The sequence below is a fragment of the Psammomys obesus genome, unplaced genomic scaffold (assembly GCF_907164565.1).
Source record: "Psammomys obesus unplaced genomic scaffold, mPsaObe1.curated_primary_1811, whole genome shotgun sequence".
Classification (NCBI taxonomy): domain Eukaryota; kingdom Metazoa; phylum Chordata; class Mammalia; order Rodentia; family Muridae; genus Psammomys; species Psammomys obesus.
In genome coordinates, this window is record NW_026594462.1 from 3,701,013 (window position 1) to 3,724,821 (window position 23,809).

The 23,809-nt window shown below is 38.8% G+C and overlaps 1 protein-coding gene across 1 annotated transcript in view; it reads right to left on the reverse strand.

Moving 5' to 3' along the window:
• Exoc2 (exocyst complex component 2) overlaps nucleotides 1–23,809 on the reverse strand; it is a 166,049-nt gene that overhangs the window by 103,036 nt on the left and 39,204 nt on the right. The window contains exons 4-6 of the mRNA XM_055619046.1: nucleotides 22,824–22,950; nucleotides 14,258–14,371; nucleotides 12,568–12,692 (exon numbers count right to left, since the gene is read on the reverse strand). Coding sequence (XP_055475021.1) covers nucleotides 12,568–12,692; nucleotides 14,258–14,371; nucleotides 22,824–22,950 — 366 coding nt within the window. The remainder of the gene's footprint in view (nucleotides 1–12,567; nucleotides 12,693–14,257; nucleotides 14,372–22,823; nucleotides 22,951–23,809) is intronic.

A 23,809-nucleotide genomic window follows, 5' to 3' on the forward strand; every position in this document is an offset into this window, starting at 1 on the left:
TATATATATATATATATATATATATATATATATATAAAATCTTTTTTAAAAAAAGAAGTTATGCAAAACACAATGCTTTAAACAATCTGACTAAAATACTGGTGAGAATACACAGGGGCAATAAACCTAATAATTGCAAGAAGGAAGGAAGGAAGAAAGAAAGGAAGAGGGGGAGGGAGGAAAGACAGAAAGAAAGATGAAATTCAAAGAGAATAAAGATTCAATTCAGTTCCTATTGAACAAAATTCTTCACAGAAATTGAAAAATATCTTAAATTTCATATGAAAGCAACCAACCACAAACATTCAGAGTAGTAAAAATAACACTGAACAATAAAAGAACTCCAGCAGGTATACCGATCCCTCATTTTAAGCTCTACTACAGAGTTGGAGTATTAAAAATAGTATGGTCCTGACAGAAAACAGACACATTAATCAATGGAATAGAGCTGAGACCCTGGATATGTTTATGTTCCTATACTTGAATTCTGACAAAGGAGCCAAATATATATATATATATATATATATATATATATATATATATATATACACACACACACACACACACACACACACACACACACACACATACATACATGTTGGAGGAAAATGTATCATCTTAAATAAAGGGTGTTGTTGGTCAAACTGGATAGCTACCTATAGAAAAATGTAAGTAGATCCTTATCTTTCACCTTGATCAATACAATGCATGATACCCTAAATCTGTAAGAGGAGACAGTATGGAACATGCTCCAATGCATAAGCACAAAAAAAAGAACTTTCTGAACAGTATCCAGGTAGCATAGGCATTAAGACCAACAGGTAATAAATGAGACTTCATGAACTAAAACACTTCTAGGTAGCAAAGAATACCTTCATTCAAGGAAAGAGGTAGTCCACAAAGTGGACTTTAAATCTTTAAAAAAATCTTTACTAAGTAGATATTTGACAGGGTTGGTGTCTAGAATATATAAGGAACAAAGAAAAAAAAAAAAAACCTAACACCAAGAAAAGAAAAAAAAATCTGATTAAAAGCTGAGGCATGAAACTAATGGGTTCTCAAAAGAAGACAGATGGCTGAGAAATATTTTTTTAATACTTATTTATTGTTTGAGGGAATGCACTGGTTTCTGTAGCACTTGTTTTAAAAACTCTACTTTATTTGGGGTATTTAGGCCTCTGCCTCCCTTCTACCAACCTTCCAACCCTTGGTATGAGTAGTGGGGAGAAGGGCGCAGACCCCTTTACTTCTCCTAGCTATTTAAGTTCAAGGGGTTCTCTTAGGGCATGTACCCAAAGAACTCTATGCCCTACTACAGAAGCTTGTTCATCCATATCCATTGCTGCTATTTACAATAGCGAGAAAATAGAAACAGAAAAGAGATATTGATGTCCTTTATTTGACGGATGGATACTGAAAATGGGGTGCATATATACACTGGAATATTATCTAGCTGAGAAGACAAATGAGATCCACAGGTAAATGGAGAGAGCTAGAAATAATCATTCTGAATGAGGTAACCCAGACCAAGAAACATAAATGCTGCCTGCTTTCTTGCTAGACGCTAGCTTTGAATCTTCAAACATGTATGTTACATCTTGATTACCCATACTGGTAGGAAATGTGTACGAGACCATGCTGGAAAAGTGAGATTTCACAGAAAGGAGGACAGAGCACAGGTAGTACAAAAGAGTAAAGAGAATAGTGAAATAAGATTAATGTGGTACGAATAGGAGGGCAGGATAGAAGATGGAGCATGGGAGGAGATAACACAAGACCTTTGCAAAATACAATATAGAAACCTACTATTGTAGAGCCCTCATAAAATATATACATCTACAGATATATACATGTAAACGCACACATGCACACATGCATGGCTAATGCAGTGGAGTTATATTATAATGGGTTGGGGTCGAGGGAGAAAACAATGCCAGAAGTCACAGATTATCTAAAAAAAGCTGAGTGATGGGTGTGGTCTACTTCTTTTCAAGTTGTTGATCAGTGGGGCCCCATAGGACCCCTCAAAAACACTCTTGTCTTTACCATTACTACTGTCATTGTTCTTGGTTCCCTCTAGAATCTGAAGGCAAGACATGAAAAACTCCAGCCTGTACTAACCTAGAAACCCCATCTCTACTATCTGTTTTTCATAATGCTGGAAGGTGCTGTACATGCTACCAGAAAGAAACCTCAGCAACATTCTTACTTGGCTGTGATTCCTGTGAGTCACAATAACTGGCAAGATACAGTGAGCACTAGTACAACAGTGGTATGAATGTCAGGGGAGTAACCAACCCACTTTCTGACAGGATTCAAAACCTGCTCTACAAGACAGAACTACTGCTCTTCTGCAAAATGGCCATCATAATAACCTGTCATCTAAATTCTTATGTTTATATACAAAGATTAGTGTATTTCTCAACCTTCATTAGAGATATTTCTTTATGTAGATGGAGATCAACATAGAGATTTTCAACTGATTGATGTGCAAAGAGAATGGAATGTTCAGTTCTAAATTGGAATATACATCAGAGCTCCTTCTCTCAAGGTAAGAATTGCTTCAGAAGAGGGCACAAGAGATTGTAAGAGACAGAGGGAGTAGACATCCGCAGTGAACCAATATTTACCAAATATGGCAACTCTGTTACACACAGGAATTCACAGGGGCTGGGACTGTATATGCAAGACCTACAAAATGTCAAGCCAACACAGACGTGGAGAGGTGCTTTGAAGTTCTACCCCTATTTGAGTGGCTATTGGTAATTGATGGGTATTAGGGAGGAAAGGGAATATAAGAGTATCTATTGCTGTGATAAAACACCATGACAAAGCCAAGTTATAAAATAAGAGTATCTGGACTTATGGTTACTGAGGTTAGGAGTTCATGACAACAGAGTAAAGGCATATTTGCAAGAGAAGAAAAATGAAAACTCACACTTTGAACCAAAATCACAGAACAGAAAGCACACTGAAAATAGTGTAAAGTTCTGAAACCTCAAACAAAGCCTGTCTCCAGTGACATGCTTCCTCCAACAAGGCCCTACCTTCTTAGCATACAAAAAAAAGCACCTCCAACTGGGTACCAAGTATTCAAATGACTGAGCCTTTGGGAGACATCTCATCCAAACCACCACAGCAGGTCAGTGTTGATCAGAAATGCACGCCTGGACATTAGATGCCTCCACCCACTCAAGCACATGTAGGCAGAACTAAACAGAAGACTCACTGATTTAAGGGTGCTAAAAAACAGCACATGAAATTTGGAGACAAAAAGTTATAGGAAGAATAAGGGAGAAACTGAAAGGAAGAGAATGTGGGTGGATTAGGCCAAAACATATTATATGCATGTAAGGAATTTTCAAATAATAATTCTCAAACAAATATAGTACAGTACATAAATAGACTCAAAAGGGAAAATCACATCTAAAACTTAGAAAGGCTCCTGACAAACTTCAACATCTTCTTATGATAAAAAGGAGGAGTAGAAAAAACACTCTGTAGAATAAAGATTATATCCAACAAATCTGTACCAACCATTATACTAATGAAGAAAAGGTGGAGAGTGAGTCTCTAAAGCACAGGTTCTCAACCTGTGGGTCATGACCCCTTTGAGAAAGGTCAAACAATTCTATCACAGAGGTCTCCTAAGACCTCCAGAAAATACAGATATTTACTATTCATAACAGAAGTAAAACTACAGTTATGAAATAGCAACAAAAAAAATTTTATGGTTGGGTTGGTCACCACAACATGAGCAACTGTATTAAAAGGTTGAAGCGTTAAGAAGGTTGAGAACCAGTGCTCTACAGTAAGGACTGAGGTAGAGTGTTTTACTCTCTCTAATCTTATTCACAGTATAGTGCCTGAAGTCTTGGCCAGAGGTGGGGAGCAAGAGAAAAAAGAATGGCAGGAGTTAAATTATCACTATTTGTAGTTGTAGAAATGTTTTCTCCAGAACAGAAGGGAAGGCTCATGAGACTCAGAAGGTTTAAAATTAAAAAAATAAATAAATTAAAAAAAAAAAAAGTCACATCTAGGGAGACGCTAGCCAGCTAAGGAGAGGGCTTGTTTCTTTGACCTGTACAGCCACCTGCAAGCTAAGCAGAGAGCTCCAGGGAGGCATTTTGTGAGCTGTCACCCATGTTGGGATTGGCTTTTTGGTGATGCAGTTACAATTTTGAGTCATCTTGCGCCTCTAAGTAATCATCGCCCATCCTTCTGTTAGTAAACTCAGTAAGAACTTACGGTTCACCAAGCTGGAGGGCATTGCAGTCATTGCTTTCGTCTGTCATGGATTCCCTCATGGTAAATAGACATGGGTGTGTGTATGTTCTATCTCCCTAGGAAAGGTCTGTGACACAACAGTGGTTGACATGAACCTGTATTTAAAATACAAGGCTTTACCAGAAAACTCTGAGATCTATAAGCACTTTCAGCACAGTAGCAAGATATAAAAATCAACCCCCAGAACAGTCGCTTTACTATACATACACCAATAGTGAACTTGGCAAAACAGAAATCAGGAAAAGAAAACTCAAATTACAGCGACCCCACAACAGAACAAAATGAAACAAATCTAAGAATAATCCTGAGAAAGTAAAAGAGCTCTACAGTGAAAACTTTAAAACACTGGAAGGAAAAAACAAGAGTATTAGAAAATGGAAGAATCTCCCAAGTTCACGCACTGGCAGGATTAGGATTGTAAAAGTGGCTCTGTTGGTAAAAGTTACTTACACATTCAGCACAATCGCTATCAAAATTGGAGTTTCATTCTCTAGGCAAATAAACAGTTCTGGGTTTCATAGAAAAGCACAAACACATAGGGAAGCTGAGTGGCTATAGCAATCCTGGGTAAAAAGGACAATAATATAGTTATCATACTACTTAAGTGTGTAAGGCCATAATAATAATTAAAAAAAAAAGCATGGTATTAACACAAAAACAGACAGACCAATGGAATAGAATAGAGAACCCCAAAATAAACCCTCACACCTATAGCTACCTAATTTCTGACAAAGGTGTCAAAAATATATATTGGAGAGAAGACAGCCTTGTCAAGAAATGGTGCTGGGAAAATAGTATCCACATGTTGGATATCCTGAATAAAACAACATTCCTAGAAAACAAAAATAAAGATATTCCTATAAAAATAAAACTACATTTCTATTTCTTACCTGATTAAAAACAACGAGAGCAACAACAAAAATCCCTAACCACACTGTACAAAATGGATCAAGACCTATTATAAACCCTGATATCATGAAAATTCTCAAAAGAAACAGATAAAAGCCTTTCAAAATATAGGATTAAGCAAGGACTTTCTGAAAATGACTAAAATTGTTCAGGAAAAAAAAAAACAACAGGATTTGACAAATGGAATTGCATGAAGTTATAATCCTTGCCACGGTAAAGAAAATAATCAACAAAATGAAGACACAGTCTATAGAATGGAGAAAATCTTTGCTGACTATACAAACGAGAGGAGACCGATATCTACAAGATGTAAAGAAGTACTACAAAAATAAATATCAAACCTAATATAACAATATACTAATATAAATGGAAAAAAGAAATGAGCGAGCACTTTTCAAAAGATGAAGTAGAGAGGTCCAATAGACACATGAGAAAATGATTACCATCTTTAGTCCTTAGAGAAAGTAAAATGGAAACTACACTGAGATTCCACTTCACTCATCAGAATGTGATCATTAAGAAAACAAACAACAAACAGTGCTGGCAAGAACACAAGGGTTAGGTAAAAGGAAAGAATGGCCGCTGGGAATGGACAGCCATTATGAAGACCTCTCAAAAGACAAAAATGAAGCTAGCATGTGATCCATGCCACTCCTGAAAATACATTCAAAGGAATCTAAGTCAGCAGACCAAAGATGACTTGCAAATTTCTGTTTACTACATGGTTACAAGAGCCAAGTTATCAAGTCAGCATAGGTATTCACCAACGAATGCATGAATAAAGAACATGTGATAGATTATAGGTTAAGCAGGTAGGGAGGTAAGTAGGTAGGTAGGTGAGATGATATAAACAAACAAGTTATCTTTACAAGAAAAAAAATGTACTGGAGATCTTACTCAGCAGAGTAAACAGATCCAGGCCCTCCCACTGCCCACAGGCACCCAGAGGGAATGGGAGAGGAAGTATCTAAGAAAGAGGAACAGGAGGAACTGGGCAGGAAGTAAATAAAATCAAAGTGCATGACATATTTGAAAAAAAAAATTTGAAAAAAAAAAAACCACTTTGCAAAATGAACGCAAGCAGGTATAATAAGTTAAAGAAAGAAAAAAAATGTTTCTAGTACACAGAACTCTACATATGATATGATCTTGTGATATATACTCACATTAGCAAAGAAAAACAGACCAAAAGAAAATATATCACAGTGTTAATATGATTACCTCCACCAACAAATAACTCTTGTCTATTATTCCTGGTTTTTAACAATATCAAAACCAGACCAGCCAAATTTATCGCATGTTTCTAACATTTTCAAATTGACTATGATAATTATTTTAAATTACTAGCAGTTAGTCAGTGTGATCTTTGCTCAGTCTCAACTTCCCAACATACTTCTAGAGCAGAGGTTCTCAATCTTCCTAATGCTGCGACCCTTTAATACATACAGTTCTTGATGCTGTGATGACCCCCAAACATAAAATTATTGTTGCTACTTTATAACTATAATTTTGGTGGTTACATTAATGTAAATACCTGTGCTTTTCTGATAGTTTTAGGTGACCCCTGTGAAAGAGTTGATCCCTGTAGCTTCTCTTTGCTACTTTGTGGGTACTTTTTACTGCCCTTTATCCCCCCAGTTTTATCCTCTATCTCTAGATAGGAGAGAAAGAAGAATAGAGGAGAGAGATCCTTGAATCTACTTTCTTCTTTGCTTGTAGATGGTCTTTGCTACTTTGTGGGTTCTTCTTTTTCCCACTCTTTTATCTCCCTCCCCCAACCACAGTGCAACCCCAAACAGTAGAGAGGAAAAAAAGAAGAAGGGGGGGAGGAGAGAAAGGGAGGGACAGATCTGAATCTATTTCTTCTTTGAACACAACTACTAACAAACCACTACCAAGCCTCCTGAATGACCACCAACCACCAAACAAGTACACCTGTCAGGGCTCTAGCATGTATATACCCTCTGAAAACTTTACAAAATTCCAAACATCACACAATTGCAGAAACTATCTGCAGCTGGCAAAATCATGCTCCTCCTAGAGCACATGGCAAATCATAATCAGCTGCTGTGGGCAATCTAAAGTAGTCCCATATTCCACACCTGGGATTAAAATAAATGCATATTCTTAAAATATTTCTGTGTTTTTTAAAGAAAACAAATTTCAGAATTCTCACTACAGACACCATTCCCCCCCACCCCCGCCAAAGGAGTCATAATCCACAGGTTAAGAACCACTGTTTTGATACAAAAATTCCTTGTATCCTGTCTCATCACCATGGAATACAGCTGGACCTCAACAACAACAGAAATAGCAAAAAGCCTACACACACATGGAAACTGAACAGCTTGCTACTAAATGACAGCTGGGTCAGGGAAGAAATAAAGAAAGAAGCTAAAGTCTTCCTAGAACTCAATGAAAATGAAGATACAACATACCCAAACTTCTGGGACACAATGAAATCAGTGCTAAGAGGAAAGTTCATAGCACTAAGTGCCTTCAATAAGAAATTCGAGACAGCTCATTCAAGCAACTTAATGGATCACTTAAAAACCCTAGAAAAAGAAGAAGCAGACACACCAAAAAGGAGTAGACGGCTAGAAATAATCAAACTCAGGGCTGAAATCAATCAATTAGAAACAAATAAAACAATTCAAAGAATCAATGAAACCAAGAGCTGATTCTTTGAGAAAATCAACAAGATAGACAAACCCTTAGCCAAGCTAACTAAAAGGCAGAGAGACACCATCCAAATCAACAAAATCAGAAAAGAAAAGGGGGACATAACTACAGACACTGAAGAAATACGAACAATCATCAGGACTTACTTCAAAAGTCTATATGCCACAAAATTTGAAAATCTAAATGAAATGGACAATTTTCTTGATCGATTCGATTTACCAAAGCTGAATCAGGACCAGGTACATCAATTAAACATCCCTCAAGGAAATAGAAGTGGTCATCGAAAGTCCCCCATCCAAAAAAAAGCCCAGGACCAGATGGTTTCAGCGCAGAATTCTACCAGACCTTCAAAGAAGAGCTAACTCTAGTTCTCTTCAAACTATTCCACAAAATAGAAACAAAAGGAAGATTACCAAACTCATTCTATGAAGCCACAATCACCTTGATACCTAAACCTCACAAAGACCCAACAAAGAAAGAGAATTTCAAGCCAATCTCCCTTGTGAACATTGATGCAAAAATACTCAACACAATACTTGCAAACCGAATACAAGAACACACCAAAGATATCATCCACTATGACCAAATAGGCTTCATCCCAGTTATGCAGGGGTGGTTCAATATATGGAAATCCATCAATGTGATCCACCATATTAACAAACTGAAAAAAAAAAAAAAACACATGATAATCTCCCTAGATGCTGAAAAAGCATTTGACAAAATCCAACATCCATTCATGTTTAAAGTATTGGAGAGATCAGGGATACAAGGCACATATCTAAACATAGTAAAGGTGATATACAGCAAGCCTATAATCAACATCAAACTGAACGGAGAGAAACTTAAAGCAATCCCTCTGAAATCAGAGATAAGACAAGGCTGCCCAATCTCTCCATATCTCTTCAACATAGTTCTGGAAGTCCTTGCTAGAGCAATAAGACACTTAAAGGAGATCAAGGGGATACAAATTGGAAAGGAAGAAGTCAAATTATCACTATTTGCAGATGATATGATAGTATACGTGAGTGACCCCAAAAACTCTACCAGGGAACTCGTACAGCTGATAAACACCTTCAGCAAAGTGGCCAGATACAAAATTAACTCAAAAAAATCAGTAGCCCTCCTGTATACAAAAGACAAAAGGGCTGAGAAAGAAATTAGGGAAACAACACCCTTCACAATAGCCACAAAGGACATAAAGTACCTTGGTGTAACCCTAACCAAGCAAGTCAAAGACTTGTATGAAAAAAATTTCAAGTCTCTGAAGAAAGAATTAGAAGAAGATATGAGAAGATGGAAAGATCTCCCATGCTCATGGCTTAGCACGATTAACATAGTAAAAATGGCCATCTTACCAAAAGCAATCTACAGATTCAATGCAATTCCCATCAAATTACCAACACAATTCTTTAAAGATCTTGAAAGAGCAATTCTCAACTTCATATGGAATAACAAGAAACCTAGAATTGCTAAAACAATCCTCTACAACAAAAGATCTTCTGGAGGTATCTCCATCCCTGATATTAAGCTGTACTATAGAGCAACAGTGGTAAAAACTGCATGGTACTGGCATAGAAACAGAATGGTGGATCAATGGAACCGAACAGAAGACCCAGAAATAAACCCAAACACTTATGGACACCTGATCTTTGACAAAGATGCCAAAACCATACAATGGAAAAAAAGATAGCACCTTCAACAAATTGTGCTGGTCTAACTGGATGTCTACATGTAGAAAAATCCAAATATATCCATACTTATCACCCTGCACAAAACTAAAGTCCAAGTGGATCAAAGACCTCAACATAAAACCAGACACATTAAATCGGTTAGAAGAAAAAGTAGGGAAAACCCTAGAACTCATTGGTACAGGAGACAACTTCCTGAACAGAACAACAATAGCACAGGCTCTAAGAGCAACGATCAATAAATGGGACCTCATAAAACTGAAAAGCTTCTGTAAAGCAAAGGACACCATCATCAAAACAAAACGACTGCCTACAGATTGGGAAAGAATCTTCACCAACCCTTTATCTGACAGACAGATAATATCCAGTATATATAAAGAACTAAAAAAGCTGAAAAGCAGCAAACCAAGTAATCCAATTAAAAAATGGGGAACAGAGCTAAACAGAGAACTCTCTGTAGAGGAACAGCGAATGGCAGAGAAACACTTAAAGAAATGCTCAACGTCATTAGCCATTAGGGAAATGCAAATCAAAACGACCCTGAGATTTCACCTTACACCCAGATGGGCCAAGATGAAAAACTCAAGTGACAGCACATGCTGGAAAGTTTGTGGACAAAGGGGAACCCTCATCCACAGCTGGTGGGAATGTAAACTTGTACAACCACTCTGGAAAGCAATCTGGTGCTTTCTCAGACAATTAGGAATAGCGCTTCCTCAAGATCCAGCCATACCACTCCTAGGCATATATGCAAAAGAGGCTCAAGTACACAATAAGGATATTTGCTCAATCATGTTTGTAGCCGCTTTATTTGTAATATCCAGAAGCTGGAAACAGCCCAGATGCCCCTCAACTGAAGAATGGATGCAGAAATTGTGGTACATCTACACAATGGAGTATTACTCAGCAATGAAAAATAAGGAAATCATGAAATTTGCAGGTAAATGGTGGGACCTGGAAAGGATCATCCTGAGTGAGCTGTCCCAAAAGCAGAAAGACACACATGGTATATAGTCACTCATATAGACATATAACATAGGATAAACTTACTAAAATCTGTACATCTTAAGAAACTAATCACGAGAAAGGACCCTGACTAAAACGCTCAATCCCCATCCCGAAAGGCAAAGAGGATGGACATCAGAAGAAGAAAACAGGAAACAACCTAGGAACCTGCCACAGAGGGCCTCTGAAAGGCTCTTCCCTGCAGACTATCAAAGCAGACGCTGAGACTTATGGTCAACTGTTGGGCAGAGTGCATGGAACCTTATGTAAGAAGAGGGAAATAGTAAGATCTGGAGAGGACAGGAACTCCACAAGGAGAGCAACAGAACCAGAAAATTTGAACACAGGGGTCTTTCCAGAGATTCATACTCTAACCAAGTACCAGGCATGAAGATAACCTAGAACCCCTGCACAGATGTAGCCCATGGCAGTTTAGTGTCCAAGTGGGTTCCATAGTAATGGGAAGAGGGACTCCCTCTGACATAATCTGATTGGCCTGCTGTTTGATCACCTCCCCCTGAGGGAGAAGCAGCTTTACCAGGCCACAGAAGATGACAATGCAGCCACTCCTGATGTGATCTGATAGACTAAGATCAGAAGGAAGGAGAGGAGAACCTCCCCTATCAGTGGACTTGGGGAGGGAGATGTGTGAGGAAGGGGGAGGGAGGATGGAATTAGGAGGGGAGGAGGGAGGAGGTTATGAGGGGGTACAAAGTGAATAAAGTGTAATTAATAAAATTAAATTTAATTAAAAAAAAAGAACCACTGTTTCAGATACAGTAAATGTCTCGTAAATACTGTATTTACCTTACAACACAAATCTGTTTACAGGTCTCTCTTGTTGCCATAAGAACAACTACTGGTAATGCACAAAGAGAACAGTGATACATCAGCAACCACAGGGAACCAGGGGTCATCAAAGAAGAGGCTCTCCTTACTCCACTCCCCCCACTAGCATGCACCTTTCACTCAACCAAAATCCTAACCTCCACCTACAAGGAAAGGGCAATATGAGATACATACTTAGTGAATGCAGGAAAATTTGGTGGATTTTTTAAAACAGTAAGAGTTTTTAATATATGTTAAATATTAAAGATAGTTAAGAAATATGTGAAGAAGTTAAGATGGCTCAGTCGACACAAATGCTTGCCACCAATCCTGACAACCTTAGTTTTCTCCCTGGGCATCATATGATGAAAAGAAGAATTGGCTTCCAGAACTGTCCTGACCTCCACATAAGTGTAATGGTATACACACACACACACACACACACACACACTAATAAATAAACAGATAAATTATTAGTAGCATACAAGTACTTAGTTACAGAGACTTTCATTTTTATAAGTAATTATGGTAAATTTTATAAATATATACTTATATATATGACTAATATAAAAATATGTATTATACATTTTCATTACATGCAAAAGAACTAACGGCAGTTTTTAAAAACCTACTCAATGTCTTTCATTGAAGTATCTGAAACACTAATACAAGTTTCCTTTCTTATAATCATGATGTCAGAGTGGGCAGCTGACCGTGTGTATGTCGGGGGCCTTCAGGATAATGGCTAAAAAAAATGCCACATTATCATTAGTTCTTTTCAAATGAAACACATAATGAGGAACATTTTTAAAATTAAGCACATGAGTAAGATGTGATGTCTGTAAAAGGATTTAAGAATTCTAGAACTTTGCTCATTGGGATTCAATTTCTTATCAGCCTCAAAGACTGAGCATCATAGAGAGGTATAGGAGTCTCCTGTTTCACATGTAAGATGGGTCGACAGAGCCTTAGAGACAAATATTTACAGTACTAGGCCTTCAAAGAGATTCCGGCTTACTCTGCAACAAATATTTATGGTACGTTTTAAACCTCTACTTTTATAAATACAGACCGAATGTCACACCCTATAAACATGAGGGAGCACAGTGTCAGGTTTCCACAGTGGAACAGTGGAAGTCCCAGCAGATGGTTCTCAGGGTTGCCTTACCTGAGAGAGCATCTTGAGCTTCAAAGAAGGTACTGAGGCCACCCTTCACGTACGCCAAACTACCCTCGCTCTTCTTGTTGGCCTGCCTTTTGAGGTTGGTGACTGCCATCTTGAGCTGTTCAAAACTAAAATGAATTAAAAGAAATCAACTGTCTCAGATTCCTGACAAGATGAATCTTTAAGTGTAAAATACTAGGAATGCTAAAGTTTCTGTGAAGCATACACATTAATACAATAACCACATAAAACAAAACAACACAAAAAACCTTTCAAAATCTTATCTAGACAGGACTCCTAGTGGAGGGAGGGTAAACACCACCCCAGCCACAAAAACTTAAACTCAAATTCTTATCTAGATCGAAAGCTTTTATTTATTGTGATGCCTGACAGATATGAAAGGAGTCTTACAGCGTCAGATGGAAATCTAAATAGGGTAGATCCCTAAGAAGAAAGTACAAATGTAGATATTATAATATACATGACTTGGCAGATAGAGGCTCTGAGGATCTTCTACTGACAGGGAAGAGGTAGCTGGCCCAGTTAAGGGCAGATTTTTCCACCCACACACGCAAGTATCCTGGAACACTGAGCACAATGTTCACCTCACCACTCAATACCCAGGCCTCTGTCCTACGTGACAAAATTACACAAGGCCTGTGGGCGATTTATAATTTAAGTAAGAGCCAAGAAGCAAAGCACATGAGATGCATGTGTGAAGGAAGCAGATAAAACTCACTATCGTGAATGCTAGCTTAAAATGTTGCAATAAAGCAACAAATAATATGACCATGACCATGCCATTTTATCTCTATCAAAAGCTGAGAAAAGGGAGGTAGGCCTCTGTATTTTAGAAATTTTATTTCTGCATGAACTGACAAAAATCTCTTAATAAAATCTGCAATATTTTAAGTACCACAGTAATTCCACACACAAAACATATCAATTCTGTTATGACAGGAAAAGCATGTCCATAATGAAAAGTTACAGCTATCTTCTGCAATTATAGACTGGCTCGTGCAGTATTTGCTTTAAAACATTATCAGACCAAATTGATTTATGTATTAAAATACCAACTTTTCTCATGTTTTCTAACGGTTTTCACCTCTGTAAGTGAATAAAATTGTATTAACATATACTTTAACTCACTGACAAAGAATATAAATCTTAAGTAATAACTACTTTATTTAAATGTTTTCATTAATATTGCTGTTTTCAATCAATCTGGTAAAAAAAAGTTACAAATGTTCTTTATAGTATGGGGAAAATTCTAAAGGAGCACCTGAACTTGAGGTTCAACCATCTCCTTATCTCCACACAATGATAAACTGACTCAAGTTTCTTTGCTCTGTGGTCAGCGAAGGCAGGGTGTTCTACATTTCACACAGAACTTACCATTTTTGTGTGACTGATAAGGAACTATATCACATTCACATGTATCAGCTTGGGTCCCTTACTAAGACTCTACATGGTGGGGGTCAGGAATAAAAGTCTTCTAAGAACATCATTTTATAAACAAAGTTAAACTGAGACTGTCAGGGACTCACCAAGGTCAAAGAACTCACAGCCCTATAGCTACGTTACCATCTGCAAGGCCAGACTTAAGCCAGCCTTCCTGCATCAGCCCACTGTTACTGCATCAGCCCACTGTCTGAAGCCCTCAGAGTTCAGGGTCTGCTGGACATCCACTAACCTGGTGGTGGAATGATTCTCTATGAGATACCAGGCTGCTGAAAAATTCTCACTTGTGAAATCAGCACTCATGCCAGGGAACAGCCCTTCCAACTCCTTCTGAGGAAGTTTACTTCTAAAGAAAAAAAAAAGTTAAAATGCATTACAACTGATACCAGCTACTGATACCACCGAGTAATATACAATAAATTAACATACGAGCCTATGCTTACATATAGTAAGCTATTGAGAACATATTTGAACATATGTATAGAATACACTTTCTATATTATGGCTGATTTCCTACCATGTAAACTTTGTTGTGGCAAGCTGACATTTAAAATTAACCAGCACAGGTGGAATCATTTCTTGAACACTGTCCTGTCATTTTTCTAACTGAGGTGAACACCAGCCTGTCACTGACCTATCTGAGGTGAACAGATATTTGTTATTCCTCAGGAAAAGTTCACACTGTATCCACCCTAGCCAGATCTCGTCCTTAGGCACATAACCTTGCAGGTTTTACTGCTAACCTACATCCTTTTTTGCAGGATGATGTCCAAGTTCTCAGCTCCATATTCTAGGGTTTCCCTGTACTGAACCTGTTTATCTCTTAGAATTCATTTCTGCAACTTTAGTTCTCACACACAAGAAGCTTCAGAGCTTCAAACAGATCATACCAGAGTCATGTTTGTGTGCACTTTTTTTCTTCTGACTTGCTGAACTTTTTCTCAAAAACGTTTCCCTGCTCAAGCCAAATTACAAAGTATAAACAGAACATCACTGTAAGACCAATACCTTTACATTATATTCAATGAGAAACACTATGCTAAAAGAAAATACGGGCAGCTCAAGTGTCTGTACATTTTCGTGTCTAGAGCCTTAGTACCTAAGTATTACCCACACAGCCCACACATATACTAAGGAGCCTCACCATGATCAACGCTTCATCTTCACTCCAATGTAATACATTTGATTACTTCTCCCAGCCATGATCAGTAGTTGGTGGGCTGACTGTTACAGGGGGGGGTAGATGGTGACAAGCTTTTTATCCTTCCTCTCAGTTAGTTACTGTATCACCCTGTAGGCTGTAATAGGTACTTAGAAACTGATTTTGCACTGACTCCATACTTGGGCCAACAAGATAACAGAAGGCACAGGAGTTCTTTCCCTGAATCTGTAGTTGCCTTGGACACACCATCCCAGATAAGTACAGTTCTCTGTGATAGCAAGGCTGCATACTGGAGCAAAGTCATCACCTTATAGGAACCAGACTGTTCACTCACAGGATGTCTTAGTTAGCGTTTTATTGCTGTAAAGAGACACCATGACCATGGTAACTCTTATAAAGGAAAACATTTAATTGGGCCTGCCTTACAGTTTCAGAGCCTCAGTCTATTATCATCATGGCGGGTAGTGGAGCAGCACACAGGTAGACATGGGGCTCGGGAAGGGGCTGAGAGTTCTATATCTTGATCCACAGGCAGTAGGAGTCTGCCACGGTAGGCCTAGTTTAAGCATATGAAACCTCAAAGCCTGACTCCACAGTGACACACTTCCTCCAGCAAGGCCACATCTCTTGGTAGTGGACCAAGCATTCAAACACATGAGTCTGTGGGGCCATTCCTATTCCAACCACTGCACAGGACAAGAACTACCTCCAATAACCTTGCAGAATCTAAACTGAGACAGTGACCATGCAGAGCACACCTTGGCCAGGAATGACAAACCATACACACCATTTAACCCTTACCCCAATTCTGCTTCCTGTTAAGCCTCAAGTTCACGCCAATGGAACCCTTTATGTGGTCATGTCAGAGACAACAGGAACTGAGGCACAGTCACCTGCAGCAGCCTGAGGAGCTCCCTTACGGTTTTAAAGAGCTTAACCCAGGTAAGAATGGGTCCTGGGCTTCAGCACAGAAAGGAATTTCAGGATGAGGCACTGTGAAGCAGAGTTGGGTTTATTAAAAGATGCCTTCAACACTGAAAAAACGACCAGGAAGAGCTTAAGCCACCTGAAAAAGAATGATGTGAGCTTTTTTAGGAGGGAGTGGCACTCCAATCTCTTTACAACAGCCATACAGGCCATTGTGGTGGTTTCTAATGCTATTATCTTTAAAGGGTTACTTTCTGGGGTTGGTAGCCAAGCCTACCTACTGGGTACACATCCTTGCACTTTTTCTCTAAATACCCAGGCACAGGGCTAGGGCAGGATGAAGGAACAGGTAAGATGGAACATTCCCATGCCCTCACCAGTACATAAGGAGGCCTGCACTCAGCTCACAGGGTACTGAACCCTATTTGAGCCAATGTGTACATATCCCAGAAGGTGCCTTGTGGGGACCTGAGGCTGTTAGATGTGCTCACTTCCTCCTTATAGTCACTGACTTGGGTCGTCACTCCTAGGACACTCTCCATACAGCCCTAGCATTTGCACTGAGGACAATGGCAGCTGCAAGCCAAGCATGTGCTGCTCTCTTCTCACCCCTTATTACCCCACTCAGATCCGTGATGTCTGAGAAAGACTGATGGCAGTCTTCCTGGAAAAGGTGTCCACATTTAAAAAAGAACTCAGAAGAAACAGCCGTTCTTCCACCCCTACAGATCATTATGCCAACTTTCAACAGCAAGAAATTTTAAAAGCATTCTGTAATGATGAAGGAAACTAGTTTATCAGAAGAGCAAACTGGAGTTCTGCAAACCTCAGCGACATGACTAAGACAGTGTCACCTCTAGATTTTGTACATTATGAGAAAAGAAGTGTCCGTTTTATTCAAAAAGAAAAAAAGCACAAATGAATTGGCATTTTCCATTACCTATAGCTGAAGGCATCTTGATTTAGTATTCTAGCCTTAAAATTACGCTAAAATAGATTGATCAAAACATATATACCTAAAAAGTATGAAACAGAAATAGGAGCTGAAGAGTGCAGCTGACTCCTACAGGACCCACAGGCAGTGGGCAAGGATCAGGTACTTACGACAGCACAGGCCCCAAGATGCCTCCACCTGTATGCCCAGCCTAAGAACGCAGCTCACCTCCCCAGGTTCCATACACTCCTAAGGGTCCCAACAGCTTACTCTTGGCAATAGTCTGAAGATTAAAGTTGATGTTAATTCTGGAAAGCTGCTCAAAAATGTTGTTACCTGTTACCTTCTCTTCTTTATATCTAGTATTTTAACCTCAGCATAGCAAGTAAATTAAATATTATCATTTTTACAAACAAATAAACATACTTAGACGTTACATGTCTTTAGTCATGGTTTTGCCTGGTACTTCTAAATAAAGAAGCTACAGATCTATGAAGACTTAAAACGCCCATGGTCTTCCTCACAGCAACAGGAAAGAACAACATGTTAAGCTAGCCCATGTGGCAGACACACAGTTACAAGCCTGCCCAGAGTTACAGGATGTAAGACAGCCCAACAAGCCTGTAGGAGAAAGCAAGGTGAATATTCACGTCCCATTTGAACATCCTATCTGGGAGGGAGATGCTTGAAGGCACCACGAAACTCACAAGGTATTTTCAAGAAGGAATCAAAGGAATTTTTCCATTAACCATACCTGCTGACCCTAAAAATGTTTTCATCAGATGGCAGCGTTCATTCACACTTTTCCTTCTAAAAAGGGTCGGCCTCAGGCATCTGACCAAGCAGACAGTACACAACAGGAATGTTTGTAAAACACATACTAGAAAACATGCTGTGCGCTTGCATGCTTCCTTGATGTGGCCATGGACGACAAGAGGGCTGCTGACAGTCAGTGGACTCACGCTGTTCTTTGAAGGCTGTGCTACACTCATTTCTTTCAGCTTTAAATTTCAACAACATAATCTACAACGTCACATTAAATTTTAAAGTCCAGCATAGTTCTGGCACTGTACCATAGCCCACAAATTGACCTTTACAAAATTCTTCCCAAGATCAGGTGCATTTAGGGTGGTATGGCCATAGATGACCTTACAAAAGTCTAATCGGTGAACTGGAGACACTTCTATGATGTTCCCAGAAATGACTCGGCTGTCACCTTCTCTTTCTTGTAAAGGCAGCTTTCTAAATGCATTTGAGAAACTTGTCACTATTTCTTTCTGTTGGAAATCCAAGCAGTAAGAATAGAGCCAGGTGCACACTGCCCAAAATCTATGCAGAAATAGAACAGATAATGCCTATGTATCAGTTGAATACTCTAGACACCATTCCCAGTAATAGTTCACTCAGGAAGTGGGAAGTGATTGAAAGCAGGAGCCAAGCTCCATTTCTCTGCCTTCACTTCATACAAGCATACTGCCAAGACTTTCTTTTTGATAAACATTCTCCTTAGGCAAACAGGATTTTTAAGAAACAAAATCTACGGAGGACTTTCACTTAATGTGAGCCTATTTTTATCTTCTTTTACAGCTTAAATAGTTTGTATCCATTATAACTGGAACCAGGCAAGAACATATGTATTTGTGACAGTCAGCACAGTAAATCAGAAATACAGACCTTTTACAAGCGAAGACCAGTCTCAGTCAAAGCGAAGTTACCTCTTCAGAGCAATTAGTAACGTTTTTATAGGTACCACGGCACCATGTGTGCAAAAACATCAGTTAAAAATTTAGGGACATGAAGGACTTTAACAGTCAAAGGCACCAATAAATGCCAGTTGTTAAAAACTTGTTGGCTGAAAGATGACGGCATGCATGCTGGGTCCACCAATAAAATATATTAAAACCTGACTCATACCAAAAGCAACAAGGAGCCTATATTATGTTATTCTCACTTGTTTTTTCATAGTCAAAGAAACTATGCACAATACCACAGGACTCCTCATCCTTCCTCTAAGTCAGCTATAGTGAATCTAATATTGGCAGGGCAACTACTAAGTGCTGACTCATCTTCCAAAGGCCGCTTCCCACTAGTCTGAGAAGTCATCAGGACCACAAGTGGTTATTTTATAATATGCATTAATATTTCTTCAGACCGTGTTAATCACTACTTTTCCACTAGCAAATAATATTAAAATTCCCATGTTCCTCATTCAGTGCTTTAAATTTTTTGAATGACTTAAGAAATTCATACATGGGCTAGAGAGCTAGCTCACAAGTTAAGAGCACTGGCTGCTCTTCCAGAGGTCCTGAATTCAATTCCCAGCAACCACATGGTAGCTCACAACCATCTATAGTGAGATTTGATGCCCTCTTTTTACGTGCAGATATACATGCAGGCAGAACATTGCATACATAATAAATAAATATTTTTTTAAAGAAGAAATTCATACAAGACATTAATAATAGCAAAGGCAGTTAGGACTATAATCTGAATACAACATCATTCTCTACGGAGACAAAAAGGTTTTATTAAAAACTGTTAAGTGGGTTAGGAAAGCAGACCCCCAACTAGGGTTTGACATTCTGCCTCTCCTTTCCCTTGATCCCACAACAATAGAATAAACAAACCTTCACGTAACAGAATTCAAGAAAATACACGTAGCTTTCTTAGGTGGAAGGGAAGGAGCCATAGAGAGAAGACAGGGCAGGAAGGAAAACCTATTTGAATAAATAAAACCTATTTTTTTTTATTTTAACACTATTATTATATACACTTACTTGTGATAGTTCTAGATGTCAATTCGCCACAACCTAGAATCATCTCGGGAGAGGCCCTGACAGAGGAATTTTCTAGGTCAGGTCGGCCTGTTGGCATGTCTGTGGGGAACTGTCTTGATTGTTATTGGAGGTGGGAAGAACCATCTTAAATGTGAATTGTCCCATGTCATGAACTGGGCCCTGACTGCTTAGAAGTGAACTAGCTGAGTCCTGAGAAGAATTCTCACTCCACACATGATTCTGCCTTGACTTCCCCAAAATGATATACTGGAACCTGAAATTTTAAATCAAATGAACTCTCCCCTAAATTACTTTTGGTCAGGACATTTCTGTCATAGCAACAGAATGAAACTATAACATTAACATAAAAGATGTTTGCCCTGAGTCAGAAAGGAGCAAAGTATCAAGGAGACTGCAAGCATACAAGCCACAATGGCAGCCGTGCTCACCTGTCTTCATGCACAGCGCTCACAACAGCTCACAGAAAGGCCTAGGAAAACCAGGCCAGACCTTAAGTGATCAGCACTAAGCCCTGGATGCCTAATTCAAAGCCAGAGAGTTTGGCTCCAAGTCACAGGACACTACCTCTTCAGAGAAATGTAAGGCAATTCTGAAGAGAGCTAAGTCTTCTCACGCCATGTTTTCCGCCTGCCTTCCCGACTTTACTAATGCCGCTAGACTATTCTGTGGCTAGCAGCAGCCAGGCTAAAAGATCAGAAGAGGTTGAGCTACCTGCCAAAAGGAAAATGAGAATAGCAACTATGGCAAGAACTGGTTGTCGTGCTGGTCAATTTTACGTCAACTTGACACAAGCTAGAGTACAGGGTCTCTCAAATGAGAAAATGCCTTTATAAAACTGGCCTATAGGCAAGCCTGTAGTACATTTTCTTAATTAGTGACTGATGTGGGAGGGCCCCACCTATTATGGGGTACTGTGCTGGGCTGGCATTACATAACACTTCCCTCCAAGAGTAAAACATTTCACCCTGAAGCTCCTTAAGCAAGAAAGTAAACAACACAAATAGCTTCAGGAAGTCCCTGAAACTGGGTAGATCCTCTAGGCCCCTATGAGGCAGAGTATGCAATAAAAACTGAGAGTCTCTCTCAGACAATGTGAGGCTGAGCTGCAAAGATGACTCGAGACCAGAAGCTGCCTGGAAGAAGCAGAAACCAGCCCAGCTTCCTAGAAGAGGTAGACAAACTGAGGCACCCAGAATAATCTCAAAGCTGTTGAGCTGCCTGTAAGCTGTGCAATGTTCTTGAGGTTCCCAGCTTTGTGAGCTGTCACTCATGCTAGGTAGCCCCCATTAAAACTCATTGGTTCACCAACTGGACTTCAGTGGTATCCAGTTTGGTCTGTCATGGGATTCCTATCTGGGGTGGGTAGACATCTGAGTTGTGTCATTCCAAAAACGTTCTGTCACACAACAGCTGGAGTTCCAAGGTGCTGTAGGAAAACAGGCTGAGCAAACCATGGAGCGAACCAGAAACAGCACTCCTCCATGGCCTTTACATCAGTTCCTGCTTCAAGGTTACTGTCCTCCCTGACTTCCTCTCGTGATGGTCTGTGCACTGAGAGTGCGAGATGAAATAAAACCTTCCCTCCCCGAGTTGCTTTTAGCCATGGTGTTTTATCATAGCCATGGGAACCCTAACTAAGACAGGGTTGGTCTATCTAACTCTCCTTGGTCTCTTTCCTCTGAAAAGCTGCCTCTTAGTTAAGGAAGAGCAGTCAGAATGATCGTCCTTCTCACACTTGACAGCAGCCAGGGGAAGAAGATGACTTTCTGGAGTTCTGATGCAGGCCCTTCATGGGTTTTCAGTCAACTTCAAGCCTACCTGCCCTTACTTGATAGTGTGCTCAAACATTCCTGCCCTTTAGCTTTCTATTTTGAACTGTCTCAGTCTTCCTTTACAGGATACGGAAACCCTTGAAACAGTTTTAGAATGCTCCCTACTTTCAATATGCAACCTAGGCATCCTAAGCTCACTAAAAGCAAGCTGCTAAACTCTACAGCTTTCAACAAACAATCTCTGCCCAAAATGGGGGCTCCTGCATCCCCTACAGCAGGGGTACTGCAGCAACGAAAATGTAGTTTGCCCTCCAAAGTATTAATGATCTTCAAGTGTATACATGAAGGCTCGGTATTTAAAGATTGGTAAAAAATGTTCCTCATTCTTAGAAAACCTATAATGCAGACATGGTTAAGACACTGATAGAACTAACTTGCTACCCTTCGTGAGGCAACACCCATCATGTAACACTGTAATCAACTAAGGCCAGAAAATAAATTAGATAAAATATATTAGATGAATTGCTTAAGATATATATATTATACACACACACACACTTGGGATTATGAAAACAAAACTTTAAATTCACTATGAAACAAGGTATCACTCAACTGGCATAATTCTGATAAAGAAAGTTTAATAAGTCTGGGTTAAGTAAGAATTTAGGGAGGACTTATCAAAAACAAAAGACCCCTTTGGACCAAATTATTCTAAAATAATTTTAGGAAACTGAAGAACATGAATACTACTGATTTCAAATATCATCTAAACATTAAAATGTACTAATGTTCATATTATTAATTACATGTATGTTATGAACTGGGGGACACCTCCATAGTAGAATACTTGCTTTGCATGTATGGGGCCTACATTCCACAGCCAAACCCCCAAACCAAAAGGTAGTAGTTATTAAAATTTCAAAATATTTTTTGATCACAAAATAGAAACTCCCCCAAAAAACTAAAATAATTTTGTCAGAGATTTTACCTAATGAAAACACTGACTGAAGCAAAACTCATCAGACTTCATAAATATTACCATAAAAATAAAAAAAATAATAATCAAAATAAATAATAAGAGTAAATAATACATCTGGCTGACTTGTCTTTATCTGTGCTCTCTAGGACATCCGAAATATGAATGCCTCAACTGCAAGAACATAAAACTGTTAGAAGCTGAAATTAAAGAACCAGACAGTACTCACTTCTCAATTTCAATGCCAAGAGGATTTGCAGGACGAAGAGACAAGGGAGGAATCCCTTTATTCCTGTCAGTCCGCATATCATAATAATTCATTTCATCTACCCATACTGCAGATTGATCTAAAATGCCTGTAAAAGTTAGGAAGATGCACACAATAAGATAAAGGCACTCCAGCTACCTTTACACCTCACCACACTGCTTAGTTTTCAAGAGATTTAGGGGCGCTACAGCTCAAATTCTTTTCACGCCTGCATGTTTTATGAATAAAACTGAGGATTTGGAGATGGCAAAAGTAACACCTCTTGGTTTATGGTTTCACTACACATTATTCAACAGAAGAAATTTCAAGCCACTCACAAACATTCTGAATACATACAAAATTATTTGTACACTGTTAAACAGTAATGATTAGGTTGATAATAACATTTGGAAAGTAAAATATAAGATATAATGAAATGACTTACAATGTCTCTTTATTCAAGAAAATACTCTGAACTCATGTCAACTTTGGGGGGAAAATGGCTGAGAAATCTCAAGTTACAAAACATTCAAATTAAGCATTAATTCCAAGCTTCTTGCATGTGACTCCTGAGGAGCCATCACACACATATGACTTACATTTAACATCAAGGTTCGTTTCCTGACTTCATAATCTAACGTCATTTTACTTCAGGTGCAATGCAAATGTTTTTAAATTTGTTTTTAAAAACTCTCTTTATCTCTCTAAGCACTAACATGTATTCGTGAACAGTTACGCAAAAATAGCATAGTCCTTGTTATTTCTCAATCTCTTCATTACTCCAAATGCTGGAAATGTCCTACATGATTGTTTAAAAAAAAAAAAAAAAAAGGCATCTTAGCCTGTTATCACTTTGTTAAATCCAAGAAAATATCAAACAATTATATCAGTTAAAGAATGTATAGCTTGTATAATGGAAAAATGGCTAGCTTATTCAGGGCAAACTGACTAGGTGCAGACCTGAAAAT